This window comes from Aptenodytes forsteri, unplaced genomic scaffold (genome assembly GCF_000699145.1).
Source record: "Aptenodytes forsteri isolate BGI_AS27 unplaced genomic scaffold, ASM69914v1 Scaffold3, whole genome shotgun sequence".
In the NCBI taxonomy this organism is placed as follows: domain Eukaryota; kingdom Metazoa; phylum Chordata; class Aves; order Sphenisciformes; family Spheniscidae; genus Aptenodytes; species Aptenodytes forsteri.
This window is the reverse complement of record NW_008795283.1, coordinates 1,733,205-1,755,487: the sequence shown is the minus strand read 5'-3', so window position 1 is coordinate 1,755,487 and position 22,283 is coordinate 1,733,205. Positions and strand designations below refer to the sequence as shown.

The 22,283-nt window shown below is 47.5% G+C and overlaps 1 protein-coding gene across 3 annotated transcripts in view; it reads right to left on the bottom strand.

The window, feature by feature from the left end:
- The window catches only part of SLC8A3 (solute carrier family 8 member A3), a 100,547-nt gene extending 78,756 nt beyond the window's left edge, over nt 1–21,791 (bottom strand). For all 3 annotated transcript variants that reach the window (XM_009279275.2, XM_009279276.2, XM_009279277.2), the window contains exon 1: nt 19,985–21,791. In XM_009279275.2, the coding sequence (XP_009277550.1) occupies nt 19,985–21,750 (1,766 nt within the window). In that variant the 5' untranslated portion in view covers nt 21,751–21,791. The remainder of the gene's footprint in view (nt 1–19,984) is intronic.
- Nucleotides 21,792–22,283: the final 492 nt, after the last annotated feature.

Genomic DNA, 22,283 nt, shown 5'->3' with positions numbered 1-22,283 from the left:
AAGAAGCTGGGAAGGGGGCACAGCCAGGACAGCTGACCCAAACTGGCCAAAGGGATATGCCATACCATGTGACGTCATGCTCAGTATATAAAGCTGGGGGAGGAAGAAGGAAGGGGGAGGGGACGTTTGGAGTGATGGCGTTTGTCTTCCCAAGTAACCGTTACGCGTGATGGAGCCCTGCTTTCCTGGGGGTGGCTGAACACTTGCCTGCCGATGGGAAGGAGTGAATGAATTCCTTGTTTTGCTTTGCTTGCGTGCACGGCTTTTGCTTTACCTGTTAAACTGTCTTTATCTCAACCCATGAGTTTTCTCACTTTTACCCTTCCGATTCTCTCCCCCATCCCACCGGGGGGGAGTGAGCGAGCGGCTGCGTGGTGCTCAGTTGCTGACTGAGGTTAAACCACGACAGGGACAAACTCCTTATTTTATTCTGCCTGCTTTGCACCAGCGTAACTGTCTCTATGAGAAGGGAGCATCTTCTGACGTATACCGTTTCAGTAGAAATTAAGAAAGAATTAGGCATAGGTCAATTCAGCTGTACGTGGCAGGATCAGGATAATTAAATTGGTAAGAGTACAGTGGACTGCAAAAATCCAACAAGATGTTTCACATAGGAAGCTCTGCATGTAGAAGACACAGAGTACATTTGATTAGCAGATAAACAGTTTGTAATTGTGTAATTAAATATCATTTTATAACTATAAACACTGGGGGCAGAATTAATGTTCTGCTTGGCATTATTGACTTCTAGGACTTAATCATACAAATGGAACATTCTCTTAACAAGATTTTTTTAAAATAGCCTTTCTTGGGTTTAAATGGAGAATGCAAGAGAAGAAAGGCGGCTCTCCATCTCAGGGAAGGATTTCGCACAAAAACACCCTCCATTGGATGTGCCACATGGTTGCTCCGGGCAGCTGCGCTCAGGAGGCCACAGGACAGAGGTGCACCCCTGCAGATCCCCTTAGCGAGCATCTTGCCCCAGCTCCTGCTTCAGGCAGCCAGTGCAGGCGTGGGTTACTGGGTCACGGCGTAGCCACGCTCAGCTCCACGCAGTTTACTACAGAAAAAACGTAATCCTAACAGTGGAAAGGAAGGCTAAGGAGAAGCAAAGCAGGAAGGGCTGTAACACATGGTATTCATGAACATCTATATCTGAAACTTAGCCGTGTCCAAAAGTCTCTGTTTCGTGCAGTTCCCATGGCTGAACACAATTCAGCAACCACTAGTGCAGAACAAAGCTATGTTCCCTGCCTGATGCCAAAAGTGCCATCAAATGTCTGTCCTGCTTACGTGTACTGAGCATTAAACACCATTTAGCTGGGCCCAGTGATGTCCCAATTTGTCACTAATGGTCCTGCGTCAGGGTGCAGCACTCCGTGCTCTGCACAGCTAACTAGCAATGGCAGGAGGTAGCTTGGCCCTCCCAGCATCAAGTCTAATTCAGGAAAGAGCAGAAGGAAACAGGATGGTCTCCCCTCCATATTCCGGCTTCCAGTCATGAGGAACTTAGGGACCTTCTGCGCCCCGGTCTGTATCCCATCTGTATCACGCATCCGGCGTGCTGAATAGGGGCTGTATGAGAGACTGCCCTTTCTAATCTCCCAAAACTCACTTACTGGAGGTGACACTGACATTATGTATTATGTTCCTCAGCTTTTCTTATATTTGCATTACTTGCCAATCCTGGCTCCTTTCTCCAAGGACTTTTAAAGCATATGAAGCAGAGATGCACCTGGCGGTGAAAACACAAGCGAATTGAGAAATGAAGGAGGGCTAGAGAAGGAGAGGAGGTAAAAGATGCATACAAGAGTATATGCAGAGAAAAAGAGACAGAAAAAAAATAATTAAACTCCATCTGGCTTCTTTCAAGAAAAATGGAGGCTTGGTCCTATTCCCAACTGCACAAGCCCCTATTGTTTAAATGAAGAATCAGTATTCAAATAGTGAGGGCAGTCAGCCCCACTGTACAATACCCAGTTGTTCTCCATCCTCCCAAGGCATGTTTGATGAATTCAGTCAATGCTGCTAACCTTAGGCTGGAGCATGGGTGGCTCTGTCACAGGATGGCACAGCTTACACCGCGCCAGTACCAAAAGCACTAATTTCAAGACTGATCTCTTCTAGCATTTGTCCGATAGCACAACAAGCTGCCATGCCAATACCCAGTGCCCAGAGCATCCCCTCTGGGATTTGCAGGCTGCAATTAGCAGGTGAATGTGCCACCTTCCCTGGGGCTGATGAAAGCACCTCTGTCCCTATTGATTGCCAATCAATAGCCACTTCCTATCTCTCCCTCTCAGTTTCTGCAGTAGCAAATAAGAGTGGCAGACTGATAAGATCCTGTTATCAGTGCACCAGCAAAATGGGATTCTAGATCTAATCTCTGATGTCACATTTCCAACCCTGATCACTGAGATTTAACCCCTCTGATGACTGAAGTACGTAGCCACAGCTGTAAGACTTGCAAGAAAACTTCTCAGTCTCCATCCAGGCCAAGAAAGCCAATGGAAGAGCCAAATTCCTGCTCCCACTGAAACCCAGGGAGAGCAGGAACAACCACAGGAAAGGCCCCTAATGGTGGGGATTACCGTTTCCTGCATCTCCTCATTGCTTCCTATCGTACTTCCAATTTACTGCAAGAAACAAAAATGCTGTGCAGCCAAAGGGGTCTAAACTGCCATTTTATTCCATTTTTCACAAAGAAACACCACCAAAAAAATTAAGGCTCCCAAAGAATCTCTCACACATTCATCTTCTGGGCCTGTGAAATCTCCACACCCCCTCAGCTAGGAAAAGAAAGTCCTTCCACTCCACAGGGGGCTTAAATATTTCAGTGCTTACTTACACTCCAGTCCTGGCAGACCTTGGTTAAAATCTCATGTAAATAGCCCAATTTCATGGCTATTTACCAACATGTCCTCATGGCACATGGCCATCTAGAGACACCTGGACTGCCTGAGAAGGGAAGCTTTACATAAGCTGCCATGACTGCATGGCTTCGGCTCTTCCAACCGACCAAGTTCAAATGACATGGAAGTAACTTTGCCAACAAAACAGCAAATATCAGCAAAGAGATGGTTAACGCAACTCCCGCCACCCGCTCTAACTGTGGGAGTCTTTCTATCACATGTAAGAGGCTTGAGCTCAGGGCCTCAGAGAACTACTCTATTTAAAATCAAATGTTAACAGAAAAAAGAAGGACAAGAAATTCAACCAGACATCAGGGTTGAAAGACAGCCAGGCTGGCTGTTACATTACGCCACATGAAATACATGATATCTGAGATCTCAAGAAGATGGTGCTTCTCCCCTCCTTATCATTAGCACTTTTTTTGACTATTATTTCTGGAATGTTTCTCCTGCTTTTTCTCCCTTTCTGCCAAATGCCTGCCAAATCTGCTACAACGCCAGTATCTGGAAGAGAAACCTGCTCTGGGGTCACCACTGGCTGGACCCCAGCCAGTTTTACACAACAGCGTAGCCCAGGGGCGCTTGCTTCTGCCCCAACCTCAGCGTGTACCGGACTCTTAAAATTTAGAAATACCACCCAAAGGTCAAAGCAACAGATCACCAGGAGAGTATGTTGCTGTATGTCTTCGGCCATTTCCAGAAGCCAACAATGTCTGCATACGGCTGTGCAAATGGAAAACCAGCAACACATGGTGAGTACATATCACAAGTAGCCATCATGCAAAGAGACATCCTCTAATGCCACCCAGGGGGTTCAGCAAGGAGGACACTTGCCGGACTGGGATATAAGCTGCTACCGCAGGGCTGTGCTCTCCCTGGGAGCTCTGCTATGTGTCTAGTAACCAACACCTCAGCTGGTCAGCATCTAAGAGCACTTGCCTGTTTCAGATGAGAAAAAGGCACAAAATGGACATTGGGTGGGAAATTCTAGCTCACCAGCTTTGCCTGGACATCCCACAGAGCAGGGGAGAAGGTGGGCAGCCCAGGGAGACCTTCCCTTGACATCCCAGTGAGGGCCAGAGCCGCTTCCATCTTTTACACGGAATAAACCTCTGCCACTGCCTGCAAAATCCCAAATCAGTAGCAGTGACTTACTGAGCTAATATTTAAGATGTGCTATGCTGCTGACTCATGTCCACAGGGACCCCACATGTCCATGGGGTCTTACAGGGCCCACCCTGGGCAGCAACAGCCATTGAGACAGGAACACCATGGGGGCACATAACTGTGTGCGTGAGCATAACTTCTGGGGATCAGTTACAGAAGGGCGCTTAGAAATTTGTAGTTGAACATCAGCATCATGTAGGTGTCCAGCACTGTGGTTTCGCCACTGTGTTGCTGATATTGATCCTCCTTATATAGTTCACTGATTGCTGGTTAATTATACGTTGCTGATAAATCAATGCACTGCTTCAATCCTGATTTGGTTTAAACTACACGAACTGAGCAGTTTTTCCGTGCAGCCCAGCTCCTTCCCTGCAGAGCCACTCCCAGCCAACTGGCCCCCAGCCCACACCTGGGCAATGGCTGACCCCATCCCAGGCACCAGACCCGCATTTCTCTTGCCTACCTTCCCGAGGCCCCTGTTGGCCCATGTCGTGGTTTAACCTCAGTCGGCAACTGAGCACCACGCAGCCGCTCACTCACTTACACACACACACACCCCCCCCACAGTGGGATGGGGAGAGAATTGGAAGAGCACAAGTGAAAAAAACTCGTGGGTTGAGATAAAGACAGTTTAACAGGTAAAGCAAAAGCCGCACACACAAGCAAAGCAAAACAAGGAATTCATTCACTCCTTCCCATCGGCAGGCAGGTGTTCAGCCATCCCCAGGAAAGCAGGGCTCCATCACGCGTAACGGTTACTTGGGAAGACAAACACCATCACTCCAAACGTCCCCCCCTTCCTTCTTCTTCCCCCAGCTTTAAATACTGAGCATGACGTCATATGGTATGGAATGTCCCTTTGGCCAGTTTGGGTCTGCTGTCCTGGCTGTGCCCCCTCCCAGCTTCTTGTGCACCTCCAGCCTTCTCAGTCCACAGAGCATGGGAAACTGAAAAGTCCTTGACTAGTGTAAGCACTACTTAGCAACAACTAAAACATTGGTGAGTTATCAGCATTGTTCTCACCCTAAATTCAAAACAGCACTGTACCAGCTACTAGGAAGGAAATTAACTCTATCCCTGCCGAAACCAGGACAGCCCATTTCTGCTGCACACCGAGGCCCCTCCAGCCAGCAACCCATACTCCAGCGTACCAACCTTCCCCTTGGACCACGGTCCCCATGGGCTCACTGGGGCAGGGCTGCATGTCACCCCATCATCCCTGGTATGGATGAAGATGCTGAACTGTTCAGGCCTTACGTTGACTCCTCAAGGTTGTGACTAGGAACTGGCTACCCGTTAAACCTCAGAGCACTGACTACCACACCTTTTCAGCCTGACAGACCAGACAGCTTTTTAATTTCTCTTGTAGTCACCTATCAAGGCTGTATCTCCCCAGTCTGGCTATAACGATACTATGGGAGAACATGTCAAAAACCAAAAGCCAAGGTAAATGACACCCACTGCTCTCTCCATGGCCACTGACTCAGGCATCTCATCACAGAAAGTAATCATGTTAGTCAGGCATGATCTGCTATGGTAAATTCATGCTGACTGCTCCCAGTCACTGTCCTGTACCTGGAAATAGCACAGTCTAACATATATCCACTCCAAGTTGGTTGTCCTTCACTGTAAAAAAGCTTTTCCTTGTAGGTTCTCAGGCTGGTCAAGTCTAAAAGCAATTTAAAGTTGCTAAGGGAGCCTAACGGTCTCTGGAGAGAGGCTTGGGTGAGTAAGGGCTTATTGCACAAGTTGAGATGGGCACGCATCCACGTCACACACCCTAATGTCAGCTAACAAGCAGGCTGCGAGCAAGACCCTGCCACCTTTATGGATGGGTCTTCAGTCTCCACAATTCACAGAGGTACTCAACAGGGTCTGGGAGCAGGTCCTTATTGGGGACAGTACGGGCAGCATGAGTGGAGGAGACAGTGGCACCACCTCCTGCCCACAACATACATGGTGTGCATGTGACAGAGAGAGGGGACCGTGAGACCAGTTGTTGCAAACAGGTAAAAACAGGTCAATATTTCCACAGCTGCTAAGGGGTTAGCAAGAGGTTGATGCTTTAAATGGCAGGGCTCTGGTGAGACACCACATCCCTGCAGGAGCCTCACAGCAATTGCTGACATGCAGATCCAAGCGGGCTCCTTGGAGAGGGCTGCGGAAGCCCAGGGTGGTGGGGGGCAGCAGTGCCGCAGCATGGCGTAAAGCCCACCAACCTATCTCTGTTCCCAAAGAGGATCGACGTGCCCCGTCTGGGCACAGCGACTGAAGCATCTCAGAGGCAACCCTGGACAGGTCACCCAAGGGAGGGTTTGTCCCCAGTGCCTGGTGCTACTCAGTGGCTGTGCGGGAAGGCAGGCTGTGATTTCCACAGCAGTGGTGCTCTTGCTGAAGAAAAGCATGCATTTTGCATCCCTGCAACCCAGCCATGCCGACCCCCCTGCTCTCCAGAGCCTGTGTTTTCAACCGAGCACCACACAAACTCTCTCTCATCACCCATCCAGCACTGAAGGATGCTCAGCGCCCAGGCGCTCACACCTCAGTCACTCTACGCTCCCCAAGAGTGGCTCACCCCTCCTCGTAGGACAGGCATGCTGCTGCCGACCATGCCAGCCCCAAACCTGCCCGACCCAGGCACCCCCTCACCCTGATCACCCCCTGCCCTATGGTACCGCTGCTGCAGGCTGCCAAACACAGGCGTGCCTACAGGCACTGGCTTTTGCTTGGTAGATAAAATGTTCATCCTGCCCAATTTGTTGAGCTATTTGGGATCCCTCCATATGAAAGGAGAAATATAACCACAAAATACCTTTAATTGATACAAGAAACTGCCTGAGGTAACCAAATAATATTACCTCAATATTCCTCAAGCACTCTCCATGCTCTGCCTACAGGAGGTCAGATAACCTTGGGCGTGCTACTGTCCCACGACCTTGTCACAGAAAAAGCACGTAACTGTTTCCAAGGCCAAGTGAAGCACAAGCCAGCTGGTAAGAGGGGTTTCCCTAGGAACAGAAAACCAAGGTGTTACTCCACAATGACTTCCTTGTGCAAATGCAGGTGAGCAGTGAGTTACTCCAGAGCTGTGGTGAAAACACAATCCTAATGCAGCCAGGGAAGAGCCTGCCACAACCGTTTGCCCAAGTTTCTCTCCTGCTCTAGACAAGGATATGGTGCTTGAGAGCCACCAGGATTTACACGATGGTTCAACATTTTCTTTCATGCCAAATCTCTTGCTTTGCTGCAATATTTGGAGTTGGGGATCATCATTACAGATACCTAGATGCCAAGAGGGAAGGAGAAGATGTGCATGGGGAAAAATACTGCTTCTCTCTTTGCTCCAAGTCATATGCAGATACTGAAAAAGATCAGATGGCTTCCCAGTGTGACCTGAAGCATTCACTGGGAATAGGTAGTGGGAGGAAGTAGGCTCCAAGGTGCTATGTTGGGGTTTTTTTGGGGGGAGGGGCAGGAGCAGAGACAGCAGCAGGGAAAGAGCTGGAAGCAGAAAACGGCTCCTCCTTCCCTTGGCTTGCCTCAGCAAGGCTGAAAGTTTCTTCTCCTACCAGTTAGTGGAGGAAGAACTAGGAGACACATTTCAATCCACCTCCAAGACGTCCCCACTGACTGAAGTCCTGGTTGAAGTACCGGCCTTGCAACAAGAAACCAAGGCCCTGTGGTTCTCAGCAAGTAACTCTCATCCATTTCTTTTTCTCATTACAACCACCTTATTCTCTATCTGCCTTTCTCCAAAATACTTAGCAATTCACAGCTAAGCTCCTTCGAGCCCTGGACATACCTCCACCAGGGCCCTGCTGGCCAGTGATTCCCCATGTAATTGTCCCCAAGGAAAGAACACCACCATCTAAACACACCTCTGCTCCACCTTTGGTGATTCACCCCCAAAACGCCAGTCAAGGACACACACTGAGATTCAGATCCATTGCCTTCAAGGTCAGCACAATGTTCTCCTGCCTCCTAACGGGAGCAAACCTCACTCACCCGCTGCCTCCATCATCTCTCAAAGGTCCCTTCCCTGCCCTCTTCCCTGCTTCCATCTTGTATTCCAGAGGTGTCCAGCTCACTCAGAGCTCTGGGATTTGAGGGCAAAGTGACACCTAGGCACTGGCAGACAGCAACGCAACAGTACTCACAGCAACTACAATCTTGTGACAAGTAGATGAGTTAATTATTTGTGTGGGCGGATGAACCTTCTGGGAAAACCGTCTGAAGCTGCTGAACTACAGGAGGGTTGGGGGCAGTACAGTCTCAGCAGACCTGTACAGACTAGGGGTATCCTTTGATCACAAGGCAGCTGACACTGTTTCCCAGTGGACTTCTACTGTGGGGAAGGAAATTCCTCCATGTGATTTCTTTAGGTACTCAAACTCACTCCAAGGCCCCACCCTGCCCTCCCTCTCTGGTTTTCTGCAGATTGATTTAAGCTGATGCCTCCGGTGAGAGTTAATTGGAATTGCAGTATCCCATGGAAGTCCCCTATGCGGTGGTCAAGTTCGGTGTTCCTCACTTCTAGCCTTAAAACTGTTTCAGATGCTGTGATGTTGCTGTTCACACTGGAGGTGGCTGCATTTCAACAGGCACTACAATTACTTCTCTCTCCAGAGTATATCAACTTGTATCAAAATGTTACAGGGTATCAGCAGGAAGGTAGGACAGTGCCTATTATGGAGCTCAATCTCTTCAGCACACTCTGCATCACAGGCTATTACTACCCAACAAGGGGCAAAAAGACAAGTTTAAAGGGTTAAAGAAAACTTCCCATCCTTCAAAATTCCTGGGAAGCTTCAAAGACCAAACCAGTCAGAGAGGATGGCGAGGGTGGAGGTGAGCAGCCCCAGTTGGAGCGGTCCGAGGGTTGGGAAGAGGGATGCAGAGGCGGCAATGCTCACGTGCCGCTAACAGGTTTATTCCACTGGCAGGGATTCCCTTCAGAAGCATTTGGGTAAGTGCTGTACACCACCAAGTTCAATCTGCGCTAAGCAGATTAGTTCCTTACCAGTGAAAGGTTCTGGGCAGCAACAGAGAGTTGCTCACCATGTGATACGAGGGGGCTGTCATTACGTTTCATAGATATGATATAATTATATGCTCCCTGGAGGGCACTTCTAATTGAATTATAGGGTGTCTCACAAGTATTCTGGGCAGTGGTTTGAGGAAGCTCTCACCGCCCAGAACAAGATAGAGATACCCTTTAATTCCATTAGATGTACCCTCCAGGGAGTGGGCTGTTACTCTGTGCAGCATCTGGGCTCTGGGCAGTGGTTTGAGGAAGCTCTCACCACAAGATAGATACCCTTTAATTCCATTAGATGTACCCTCCAGGGAGTGGGCTGTTACTGCAGCAATTGAAATTTTCTTTAAAAAAAAAAAAAAAAATCATCTCCCCCCAAAATTGTAAGGGAGGTGCCCTTAGCAGAAGTTTGTTGTTGCTATGTACTCGTTCCTCGGGCCTCTCCTCCGCAAGCTCGCAGCCCCATGAAACTCCCTCGCCTGCCACCCAGGACATCCCTGCACCGCAAGGGAGAAATCCCTCGCCAAGGGCAGTTGCCATCCCCTGCCCAGGTGGCTGCTGAGCTCCCTTCCCAGCATGGGGTCAGGAGATACGGTGCCGCATGAGGTGTCACATGCCAGGCTATATGTATGAGGGAGGTCTCAGCCTCCTTAAGAAAGACCCTGAGAAGCGATCCCCAAAGGCAAGGCATTAATAATCCCAGGCCAGGCCAAACAGGGGCTCCAGTCATTACAGCGCACGCTGGCGAGATTTCCCCCCTCAGCCTGCCCATCCAGTCGTCCTGCCTTCAAATGCTCCAGAGCTGCAAACAGCTACCCTGGTCCCTCAGACAGCCAGAGTGACCCCGGGACAAGTCAGCTCGCCTCCCTGAGGCTGGCCATGCTTCCATCGCTTGGGCACCCAAAGCTATGCTTCCAGGGGCCTATTTCAACCCTTGGATTTTGCTCTCTGTTTTAGTCCACACTCATTCAGTTTTAACTTGTGAACCACATCTTTCCAGAGGAGCTGCAGCACTGAGCTTGCAAAATCAGCTGCCCTGCTGTGCCAGCGCAGCCTGCCTGCAGGCAACACACCGGGGACCAGCACCCCTAAACCGCCTCTGCACCGTGACACCTCACCTCCTCAGGCTCCTGACCAGCCAGAAGCACTGCACAGGGACACATGTGGGACCTACTGCCCCCCACAGAGCTCAAGGAAGAAAAAAAACCTACCTGTCCACATACTGATGCTCTCCCAGCACCAAAAGCAACAGCTCCTCTGCTCTTTACCCTCTCCTCTGGGGGCTGTGCACCAGGGAAACCACCCAGCACTTCTCTCCTGCGCCGACACCGCTGTCTACAACTTACTGTCAAGCCAGGGGAGATGTGACATCTGTTATGCCTTTTTTTGCTTCTCTGTACCATACAAAGGATGGGATAATCAGGCCCCGGAGCTTTTTTCTGTTTTTTAGTCACCTCAAGGGAAAGCCAGCACCAGCTGCCCACCACAAAGTCTAATGATCTACTGAAGCTGCCATCAGCTCTGACTCCCACAGACCACGTCTAGCACTGCTCCACTCGTCAGGCTGCAAAAAGAGCAAGAAAGACAGTTATGCCAAGAACTTGCTAATTATACAAAATGAAGACCTTCCTATAAGACAGGCACCACGGTTGCCGCCGAGGTAAAGCACACACAGCTCCTCACACTTCCACAGTGCTATAGCCTCACACACCAGCAGTAGCCAGGCATCTGATACGCTCCACCCTGCTACAGCTTTCAGGTATTGCTTTGCAGGATACAGCTGATCAAACCCTGGGACCCCAACTGCTAGGCAAGCAGTTATTGCTCATACATAGTCCATTCACTGCGATTTTGCATTATTCACAGCTCTGCCCACCTCCGGTGGTGTCAGCTAACAGGACACATCTGGGAAAAACTGCCAATTCACATGTTCCCCCCCCCCAACTCCACTACAGGAAGAGAAAACTACTGTGAGCTATCAAAGCTAACCACAATCCACCCCAAAATAAAGAAGCATTTCCGATGTCTTAGAAAACAGAGTGCTCAGTGCTTATTTATTCTTGCACAGTCAATACACTGGTCCTGGCACATCCTTCCTAAACAGCATTGTGGTCCAGTTGTCTTTACTGAGGGAGGTGGACATAGCAGTATTAAGCCAAAACTCTCAAGCAAATGAGGGAAAGGAGAAAACAACCCAGGAGGAAAGACAGGTAAAGCAGAGATAAGCGGAGCAGAATTTCTACATTAAATATTGATAGCTTTATCATGCTTTTTTCTCTAAAGGATAAAAGCAGAGCAGCATGGTGCTCAGGTGGGGATTTCTGAGGGTAGGATGCATTTGGCTTGCTTATCTCATGGAAAGAAAAACAGAGGCACAAAAGGTAATTCCTACTCCATTTCACTTTAACAACATACTTTTACACGGAGCACAAAAGAGGCACAGCAGCAGATAAACCATCTACGACACACTCAGCACAACAGCCGCAGCACAGGCAAGCAACCACTTTTCTGAGGGTAGGATGCATTTGGCTTGCTTATCTCATGGAAAGAAAAACAGAGGCACAAAAGGTAATTCCTACTCCATTTCACTTTAACAACATACTTTTACACGGAGCACAAAAGAGGCACAGCAGCAGATAAACCATCTACGACACACTCAGCACAACAGCCGCAGCACAGGCAGGAGCAACCACTCCTGGAAACTCTGGAGAGGCAAACGGGGGAGAGAGAAAAACCCTCTTTCCTCCCCAGCACCTAAAAACACCGAAGGAGATCTTCCACAGTCTAACAGAAGGACCAGATCAGAGCTATGGCTTTTGCTCACAGGGGGTAGAGCATCAAGCCCTTTATACCCAGAAGGACTCCACGCCAGCACCTGGAAGGAGAGCAGCAGGACATAATGGAGGCTGTCAGGGATCTGATGTCCGGAGGCAGGTTTCCAGGCACTGCAGTCCAGCCCTAGGGCTGCACAAACTCCACGTGAGGCTGCTCAGGCTTAGAGGCAGGTCAGCAGACATCTCTGTTGGCCTCCTAATGACAGGTCCTGCAAACCCTGGCAGGAAGAACTGGTCCTATCTGATGTTCAGACTTCCACCCCCCTGCCCTTCCAGTGCAACCCATCGAGCAGCCGAGGCCTGCTCGACAACCAGGACTGGCTTCAGCTGAAATGCTTGCAGCAGTACATGCTGGCATGCAGGCAGAGACTTGAGGGGCCTCATCTGTCAACAGCCCATCTGCTAAGACAGCTGTAAATACGTACCAGTCCACATTCCTCCCAGCTTTAAATCTGCTGTTTTCACTGAAGCTAAATGGAGGATGAACTTGGTCCCCAGTGCTTCTATCAGCTAGCATAGCAAATTCTCTTATCACCTTTTATCCTGACATGAGGTAAATAAGAAACAAGCCACACTGCTAGCAACAGGTAAATCATCTCTTATTTGAAACAGCTGCCACCTTCCACCAGGATCAGCTGCTTCTATTTAGCCACAACAAAAACATGCTGGAGGACCTCTGGCTGGGGAAATTTTAGACTCTGCTGTTCTCCTCATCTCATTTAGAAAAGGATAAGCCCATATTTATAGGCTTTCAGAAACTTTGCTGGCACTCTGATCTGTTAGAAGTCAGAGACACATTACAATGATGCTGTAAGTAATGTTCCCACTGTGGGTTAAAAAAAACTCAGCACATACTTGGCACGATGCATGGTCTATCAAGCCTTGCCACCAGCATCTCTTCTTATGCCCTGAAGCTGCATCATTCAAACTGTGCCTCTTCCTCCTTCTTATAGGTGGGAAACAAATATGACCCATGCCTCTGAAAACCGGTGTGTAAAGGGCATGATGTCTAAGCCACTCATTTGCAAAGGTGCTCCCTACGTAAGTCAGTATGAGTAAATGAGGCAAAGCTCACCAAAGCCACAGTAGACTTGTTTTATCTTGGATCAGTTCTGGTCTGTTTGTTTGTAAACCCAAAACTTGGTTGTATCATTTGGCAGGGTGAATTTCCCTGTGTTTGCTCTAAACTAGGAATATCACTGCCCTCTCTGATACCTCCCAGAACATCCCTTCCAAAGGCTTCTTCAGGAACCCATGAGCTTCCCAGGGACTTCTCTGCTAGATCAGAGCACACACCAGCTCTGAAGAGCCAATCTCTACCACATGCCTCTCTTTTGAGCTGGGGTCCCAGGCCTCCCCTGTTTAATGCTGTCACATAACCTCATACAAATGCCTCCTTTGATGGGCAAGAAGTCACAGTCTCCGAGACAGGATGTCATTTGTCCTTCTTCATGGACAGATGGCAAGTATGTCCCACCAACACCTGTCAACAGGACTATCTGAGAAGGTAAAGGTCAGCTCAGGGCTTCTCTTCTTCCCAGGATGGTGCCACAGTCTCGCATTTCTGCAGGCTGATTTTACATGTGCTCCAGGAACAGTCCCCTGATGCCTTACATTGATCCCCTGCAGGTCACATCACCTAGATCTCACAGCAGGACTACAATAGAAACCCAGAGCGTGCGCATGTGTGTGTGTGTAAAGGACTTCAGTTAAATTAGAAACTGGTACTGTTAAGAACACTGACATGAGAATTTCACAGCAAGAAGCAAATATGACAGCCTTTCACCACTGGCAACATAGTGGGGGGAAGTTTTTTTAACTGGAGGACAGCTGCTACTGTTTCCCCTTAATCCGAATTAAAATAGGAATCAAGAATTTCTCATTTATGTGGAGGTGTAGGAAGAGAAAGCCAGAAGGGGCTTACTCACTGATAGAAACAAACTGGAGAAGAGTTTGGAGGATTCACTCTCAAGTTCAATCTCAAGAAGGCTCTAATGGGAAGGAAGCATGTCCTGAGAGAAGTAAACCATCAGCCTCACAAAACAAATTCTCATTGCCTGGAGTCCCACTAATTAGTCTTAATTTTTTGAGGGCTGTTCTCCTCGGAGCCCAGAGCCTTAGGATCAGTGCATGGTGTATGAGAGCTGTTGAACAACAGTTCAGACTAGATTACCAAAATAATTTTGTTATGACCTCGGTCATTAATTGGAGTCATCACAGCTGAGATAAATAAACCAAGGTCTGCAGATGCAGCACACCTCCATGTCATGTGACCAAAACTTAATTTAGGAAAATGAGCACCCAAAACCGCAGTTACTGTTGACAGCTTGGGGCAATAGTAAGATATTGCAGCTACTGCCTATACCTGTACCAACCTGATTCGCGATGGCTGGGGAGAGGCCAGTGAATCTGCATAAATTCACTGTGGTCCTGAGTAACAGGAAATTGCAAGCTTGATGTACACAGACCTTCTTCTGGATAGAGCACAGGCCAGCAGTTCAGGGAGATCAGTTTTATTCCGGTCTTTGCCTCTGATCTGCTGGGTAATCCAGAGGGAAGAGAAGTTGCTTTCTCTGTATTTTTTCTCCCATCTGCAAAATGGGAATAATGTCCCTCAATCTCCTTTGCAGAGTGCTATGAGATCTACTGATGAAACACCATGCAAAAGAGCTAAGTATCATTAATAGCATTCCCCTCAAAATGCCACAACTGTGACCGCGTAGGTGATCAAATTAAAAAAATTAAGTTGACAGTTTCCTCAAGCGCTGAATGGCAAAAAGGAAGGACAATTAATTACACCAAACCTCAGTATGACGTCCTTCAAACAGAAAACCACCATTCACCTTTCTCCACTATCACCTTCACCAGATCTGCTGGGGGAAGCTAACAGCCACCATGGCAGGACCACGAGCAAGGGGTTAGGGCCCAGGTATCTCTGTGTCCAAGCGTGGGCGGACAGGAGAAGGAAGGGATACTGACCTTCCCACCAAACAAGGGTGGCACAACACACAGGAGAGAGGGCGGCAGCAGCAGCATGTGGTGGCTGCCTGAGGCAGTTGTTAACCACCAGCCTTGGGGCACCAACCTGAGCTTGACCCAGACAGGACCACCTCTGGCCTTCACATGCATACATACACGCACACTCCATGAGCCCCCCTGTCAGAAAATGCCTGAAGCCCCCAACAGGGAGAAATGCATGTGGTTTTCCACTGCTCAGTGTCACGGCAGCACTTTGGAAGACCAGCCCCACCAAGCTAAGCACGCACTCAGAAACAGCCCAAGGTTCACAGTGACTCCATGGAGCAGCCACACACGCAGCAGCCTGGGGGCTTCTCTGGGGAGAAGCAGACAAGGAGAGGCAACACACAACTTGCACACAATGTCCTGCCCAAATCCTAAAGGCAAAAAAAAGAAAATCTCACTGCCTATCGAGACAGGCTTAATACGTTCATCTTCAGCAGTCTCTGTACAAATGGAGGAGACAGCCCTTCTGTTATTGAGAGCTCTGCCTAACACACACATAGATAAGTGACTGTAGGTTTCCACATGTTACCAAAGTTCAGCCATGCTGACTTTGCGAAGAGGCTTTGCAGGCCATTTAATACCAGTTAACACCACAGCATCTCTCAACACCCAGTTCCTTCCTGAGCCACAGGCAATACTCTGAGAACTACGGACTCAGGGCAGATGGCTATACCTCTAGTGGCCTTCAGATCCTGCAAGTCATTGAGCAACCAGCAACAAAGGCAAGTAACAAAGTAGATCTCTTGGCCTAAACCTTAACTCAGTATAGCTGCTGCAAGTGACATTGCCACAGCAGAACTTGTCACTTTATTTTCTAGCTGGCATATCAATTAGCTACTGGTAACTTGTGTATCTTCCTAAACTTTCTAAAGCAAGACCTAGACAAATTTCCATATGAATTTAAACAGAGAAAATTTAAATTAAATTTAATGACTTGCTGGGAGTTCCCTTTATTATGCAAAAAGAAAATCCTTTAAAACCCAATTAACTTTTTGCTGCTGGCTCCTAATGATTTCTTTATTGCTTGGACATGATAAAGCAGCTGGGTCAATCATTCTTCTACATTTTCATACCTCCAAGAACCTAACATTTATTTCCATACAAAATCATTTAATAGAAAAGTGTTTGGTCATCTTGAAAAAACAAAACAAAACAAAACAAAAAAATCTAAGTTTTGGACTTGATTTTTTGAGAGTTTCCTTTTGGTCAACAAGAGAGCTAGGATTCTGCTTCAGCTGCTTAGGTTGTATCTGACACTCACTGGAGCAGGAGTTCAGAAATAACAAATGTATTGAAAAAGAGGCAGCATAATCAAATATTTGAGACCTGATCAATTCCATTCTCAACAGATGACAGTATTCAAGATTATATGGCTTGATTTATAGCTATCCAACACCCATACACATCCATACGCACACACACGCTGCATGGGAACATATTTCAGTAATAACGGCATTGTTTCAAGCCTCTTCATCTCAGCCTGCTTTCTCTTGTGCTCCCACCCAAACGTGAGTAAGGAAACTTTGACCGTGTTAGTCTAGAAAGAATCACAGAGGCAATAAGCAAGAGCCGGCGGCAGGATCCACTTCCCTCGCATTCTATAATGTTTGCATCAACTCATCTTTTTTTAGTCCCACATATTTTAGGGAAAGCCTCTTAAAAACAACCCTGAGATAAATATAACAAGATAAAATAAACTAAGTGAAGACCCCTTCTCCATTTAGTTTTCAGAGAAAGCGCTTTTCCTTGGCCCTGGGGATTTGGTAGACGGCAGTGCCTCTCCTATAGTTTAATCTCAAGGATGCTGTGTAATCCAGTGCCCCTCAGATTAATCTAGCCATTGCTACACTTAAGGAGACCAACCTACAAACTACTTGCAGATCGCCTGCCACTGCAGAATGCAAGCTGAAGTTTTTTAATTCCTGTGTCAGAGAACGAGCTGAGAGTGTGAACTGAAGCTTTTACTCTCCTCCAGTTTATACTGATCAGTGCTCCTGTATGGCTGCAGTTCTGCGGATCCTTAGCATACATGCATAGCCACACCAAAGCTTAGCACTGTCTTATGTGTTTGCAAGATGCTGTTAATACATTTCCTTCCTCCACGAGTCAAAAATCTTTTCAAAGTGACTCTATGAGGAGAATGACAAGGTTAAAGCAGTGAGGTAGGCAGGACTCCATCCACGAGCAGCTCCTACACCACCATGGAAACTAGAGCCCAAGTTTTACCTTTCCTAAGCGAGGGCCTAATCAGTAGGCTGAAGTGGGGAGCACGTAACTTCTCACTGCTTTCTGACCCCCTGTCCTTAGCATTGTCTACCGACCATCTTAGTCTTCCTGCTTTCCCCTCTATTCTGCACCAGGCTTTGTGGACCCTCAGTCCCCGCTTCAGTGCTCGTGGGATGTCAGTACCTCATGGCGGATCCCCCTTGGTGGCAAGGCATTTAAGAGGCAGGGCCTCAAATATTCAGCCAGGCAACCCCCTGGCTGTTTGATGGACCCAGTGTCTTCATACAGCCTTGTACCAAGCAATACCATAACCAGTCACTCATATGCTGCCCTCTGGGTCAGCAAAATTGTCCCAAACACCCTATCCACCCATCTTCCCAAACTGGGCTGACCAAAACTAGATAGTGTTTGTTGGAATAGTAGCATTATGGGTCTGAACTCCAAATTCAGACCTGAATCACCTCAAAAATGTTCGCAGCCTAAATATTTGCTCAAAATTATTTTTCTGCATTCAGATTTAGAATGCAAAAAAGGAAGAAGAGATTAAACCCACCCATTACTGCTTCCAGGTTTCTACAGCTGCTCACACCTCACAGAAGAGCTGACAAAGTACAGCAACTCACCTGTGTTCACTGAATTTAAAGGCCAAGGGCTGATTACTGAAAACTACCTGGAGATTTAAAATGAAACCCGGGACTGAATAAAGGCAGCTGCTGGCTGACATGATCTCCCTCCTTGTTAGGCTTATTAGTTTGATTAAGTGCTACGTTGAGCCAGCTACACTAATTCTAGCTTCAAAAGAAATTAATCTCTGCTAGCCACATAGTCTCCATGGCCACTGTGGCTAGCAGGCTTTGTTCCCAGCAGTCTTCTAATGCAAAAGTGAAAGTCACATTAATGCATTAGGTGTGGGCACAGTTTTAAGTACACCACAAATGTCTCATCTGTGCTGTAGGGCATCTTCTCTGGGTCACAAACCACAGTGTTAAGCAACCTACAAATACTTGTTTTCTCTACTGCATTCATTTTCATTAGAGTCTGTCCCACAAGGATGCATATGGTCCTGCTGAACATGACTTGTTTTAACCCAAGTGAAGCAACTATGTGGGTATGCTCTGACCTTCTGTCACACTTTTCAAAGACAAAAAGTAGTCTTCCATCATCCAGAAGATGAAAGGAAGGGAGTACAGTTTGGAGTAAGATGGCTCACGGGCTTATTCTCTGGTACCCCAAACCTGCTGGCCTTTCACTGATGGGTCTTTTTCAAGCAAGAAAGGTCTCTTCTTCAAGACCTGGCTGAAGCAAGGTAGTGCTTGTTATATTTTAGGTAGTCTACTCACAGGAGACTGTAACCACACAGCTGACATTCTTCACTTTTTTTAGAGAAATCAGCTTGCGGCTCAATTAAGGATGCATGGCCCATCTCCCTGAAAAGGCCGGATGAGGACAGCTGATCCTCTTCCATCTCTGATAGTGGCTGAACCCAGCCAACCAGGAGCTTCTCTGCCTTTAATAGGAAGAACACGTACTTATAATCAAGCATCAGGACTGTGGATATTAGCTGGATAAAATGGTTTAGTGGGCTAAGGCAGAAGGTGCTATTGAATTAGGGCATCCCTACTCCATAGCATTTAATATATTAACATCCTTTTGGGTACTGTATTGGGAGGCTTGGTACAAAGATTTCCTTTCTCTGATGCCAGTTGCAAGTCTGCAGAATTCTTCCTGTGATGGCTCAAGTGATTAGGTGTTAACAAGAAGAACCTAGGCACTTAACACTAGGGAGTTTTAGCACCAGGTTCACACCTCCCTCCCTCTCCCTACTCAGCTAAGGGATTTTTCTCATTCCCTACTAATGTTAACAGCAGGTACTTAAAGCAATTAGACATTATCGCCTCTCTGGTCTTTATTACTTCCTAGCTTTGTATCAGCTACTTTGTACGCAATAAAAAGGCTGAATTAACAGGACTGGTGCAGACAATTCTGCTTCCTTTCTTTATTCTGTATGAAAACACTGGGTCATGGAGCCACATGGACAGACTGTGAGCTGCAGTGCTTTAGACCATTATTGCCAATTGCCACGGTATTTTACAAGGGGAAAAACCACAGGTAGTAAAAGAACAGACATAGGGAGATCTTAGAGAAGGTGACGTGGGGAATATGGGTAGACCATAGGGACATAAAGGCTGGAAGGATTTCACAAGTCCAGCAGAACAGCTTGCAGCTGTGCCTATGCTGTGAATTAGCTGCCACAGGGACCTGCAAGTTGCACAGGTAGCCTAGGGACACAGGTATGATGCGTTGCTCCTGTTAAAATAAAGCCCCATGTCTACTGAGCAGCTCTTGCTTGCCTGGGAATAACTTGTAAAATTTTCATCTAGGGGTTGCAATAAATTCCTGGGCACTCTATGTTTGGAGTTCAAAAAGAGGCTTTCCCATATTTGCCCAGCCAGGTAAAAGCTCACCCTTTTTCTTCTCTCTCTACCTTAACTCTCCATTAACCCTTAGCTTTAGTACAGAACCTCAGAGAATTATGTATTTTCCTCCTATTCCCCCCACCCCCCAGTATTTCTAAGCCTCGCTTTGTCATTCCCAAGAGGGAAGGGACAAGAGCTTTGAGCTCTTAAATCCTGCTGTCGGTTCTTGCCTGAAAGAGGTAAGTAAGGAACTGAAGGAAAGCTGAAGAAAGGAGCCCGTCCCTTGTCAGCATTCACCTGTAATGGATGCAAAATGTGGGGTTAAACACCAAAACTAGACCCAGGAACAGAAGCAAATGGGGTACTTACACAGTTTCATCATTCTTGAACTCCAACTCCCCGTAAGTGTCTTCAAAGTCTTCTCCACCTCCTTTCGCTGTCCCTTCTACTGTCCTGAATGGCACTATGACTGTACCCCGAGCACCTGATGTCCTTAGGACTTTGACTTCCATCACACCAATGCTCTCACTGACATGTATAACATCACACTCAAATGTGAAGATGCCAGCATGGTCATCATCCAGTATAGTCACTGTGGCCACACAAGGAGAAGCCAATATGGCCTTTGGATATGGGGAGTTACTGAGCTCTGGAGGTTCCTCACTCTCCACCACACGGAGGTTACTGAGCCGCACAAAGAAATGCTCATCTTCCTCAAAGATGTCATCATCAATAATTCCCACTGAGAACTCCTTCTGGGTCTCCCCTGATTTCAAGACAACAGTCCCCTCTGTGAACTCATAGTCAGCACCAGCATTGGCAGAGCCATCCTCTGTTTTATAGTCCACATAGATGGTCTTGGACATATCTCCTCCTTTCCGCACCACTGTCAGGAGAACGGCACCACAGTTCTCAAGACACTGGTAGGAGCATGGGTCAAAATAAATTTTGGAGATGAATTCCTCAGGTTCATCTGGCCGCACCTCATGCAAGCTGTTGCTCTTCTTGGCTTGCTCAGCTGCATGCTTCTTCAGAATATTGCCAGCTCCCGTCATCATTCTGGTAGCTTGAATGCGATAAAAGGCTCTGCTCTTTTGCTGATGAGACAAGGCATAGTAGTTAGCCATCTCTACCAGCTGGTCCAAGTCCTTTTCTGGATGCTTTTGCTTCAGGTCCTTAAGGATCCGGATCATCTCTTTGCGAGATTCATCTACCTCCTTCCCCTCCACAGTCACTAAGTTTCCATCCAGAAAGTGGGAGTTCATCATCTTGCCATCCATCTCAATTCCCTTAGGGTGATCACCTTCTGATTCTATGATAATGCCCCTGTGCTTGTCAGTACGGTACTTTTTGTGCATATACTTATAGAAAAGCAGACGTCTATCTGCTATCCAAGCCAGAAGGACGCAAAGCGGAAAGAAGAAAAGTGTGAGCAGACCTTCCCAGACCTGAACCACACCTGGAGAGAAGACAGCAAGGATCATGTACAACCAGATGTAAGCAAAGATGCTCCATGCAGCTGTGACAAAGAAAACCCTCAGGTGTTTTATCTTTCTGGTTTCCCCATCAGGGATCACATAGACACAGATGGCAATGATGATAAACATATTGAAAGCAGCGCTGCCAACAATTGTAGATGGCCCCAGGTCTCCAGCTATGAATCCATGCCCACACACTTCTATCAGAGACAGAAGGATCTCAGGAGCAGAGGAGCCCAGAGCCATGAGGGTCAAGTTGGAAACAGTTTCATTCCAAATCCGAATGGTGGTCGTTGTGGTCTCTCCATTGGGTTTCTTAATCGTGATTTCTTTCTCTTGCGATGTAATGACCTCTATAGATGCCATGAAACGATCTGCAATGATGGAGACTCCAAGGAACATGTAGATCAGTGCTACAAAGTATACGATAACACGGGCAATTTTGTCCCCAAGGGATGGGTTTTCTGGGTACCATATTGGCAGGATAACACCTTCCTTGCAGTCAAAAGATCCTGAACACGAGCTGTTTTGTACTGAACTGGTTGAGTCTCCCGTCAGGCCAGCATCCACCTGCAAACCATGCAAAAACAGCACAAAAGTAACCAGCCCAAAATGGAGGAAGGCCGAGGTGACAGGCTGCAAGCTTAACCACGCCATACACAAGATGCAACTTCCACTGTGTAGATCCAAAAAGGCCGAGGACCTGAAACAAACAAAACAGAGAGGGGGGAGGGAAGCATGAGAGAAAAGGAAGATGCAACATTTACCCAAACGCACTTCAGTATCTCACCACTGAAGAGTACCGGTAGAGATGCAGGGGTTGTCTCTCTGTCACTTTGAAGAAGGTATTTAGCAGGGACTCTAACAAACTGCAGCATTTACATGCCCAGCAGATGAAGATCAATTGCTAGAAAAGTAACTCAGAGGAAAAGTGTATCTATATAATAGCCCCCTCTTGACCTACAACATGTGCACTAGGAGTACTGAGTGCTCAGCTGCCACTCACCTAATGATGCCATGGTGTTCCCCAGCACACAGCACTTCAAGTCAACACAAGAAACCAAATCTAAAGGCTTCCCTGTCTCACCACCCAGGGGATAATACAAGTCAAGGAATCACTAGCAACACAAGAAGCACTATTAAAGGCCAGTGAGCAATCTCCAAATCTCCATTTGTTGGACATAATTCAG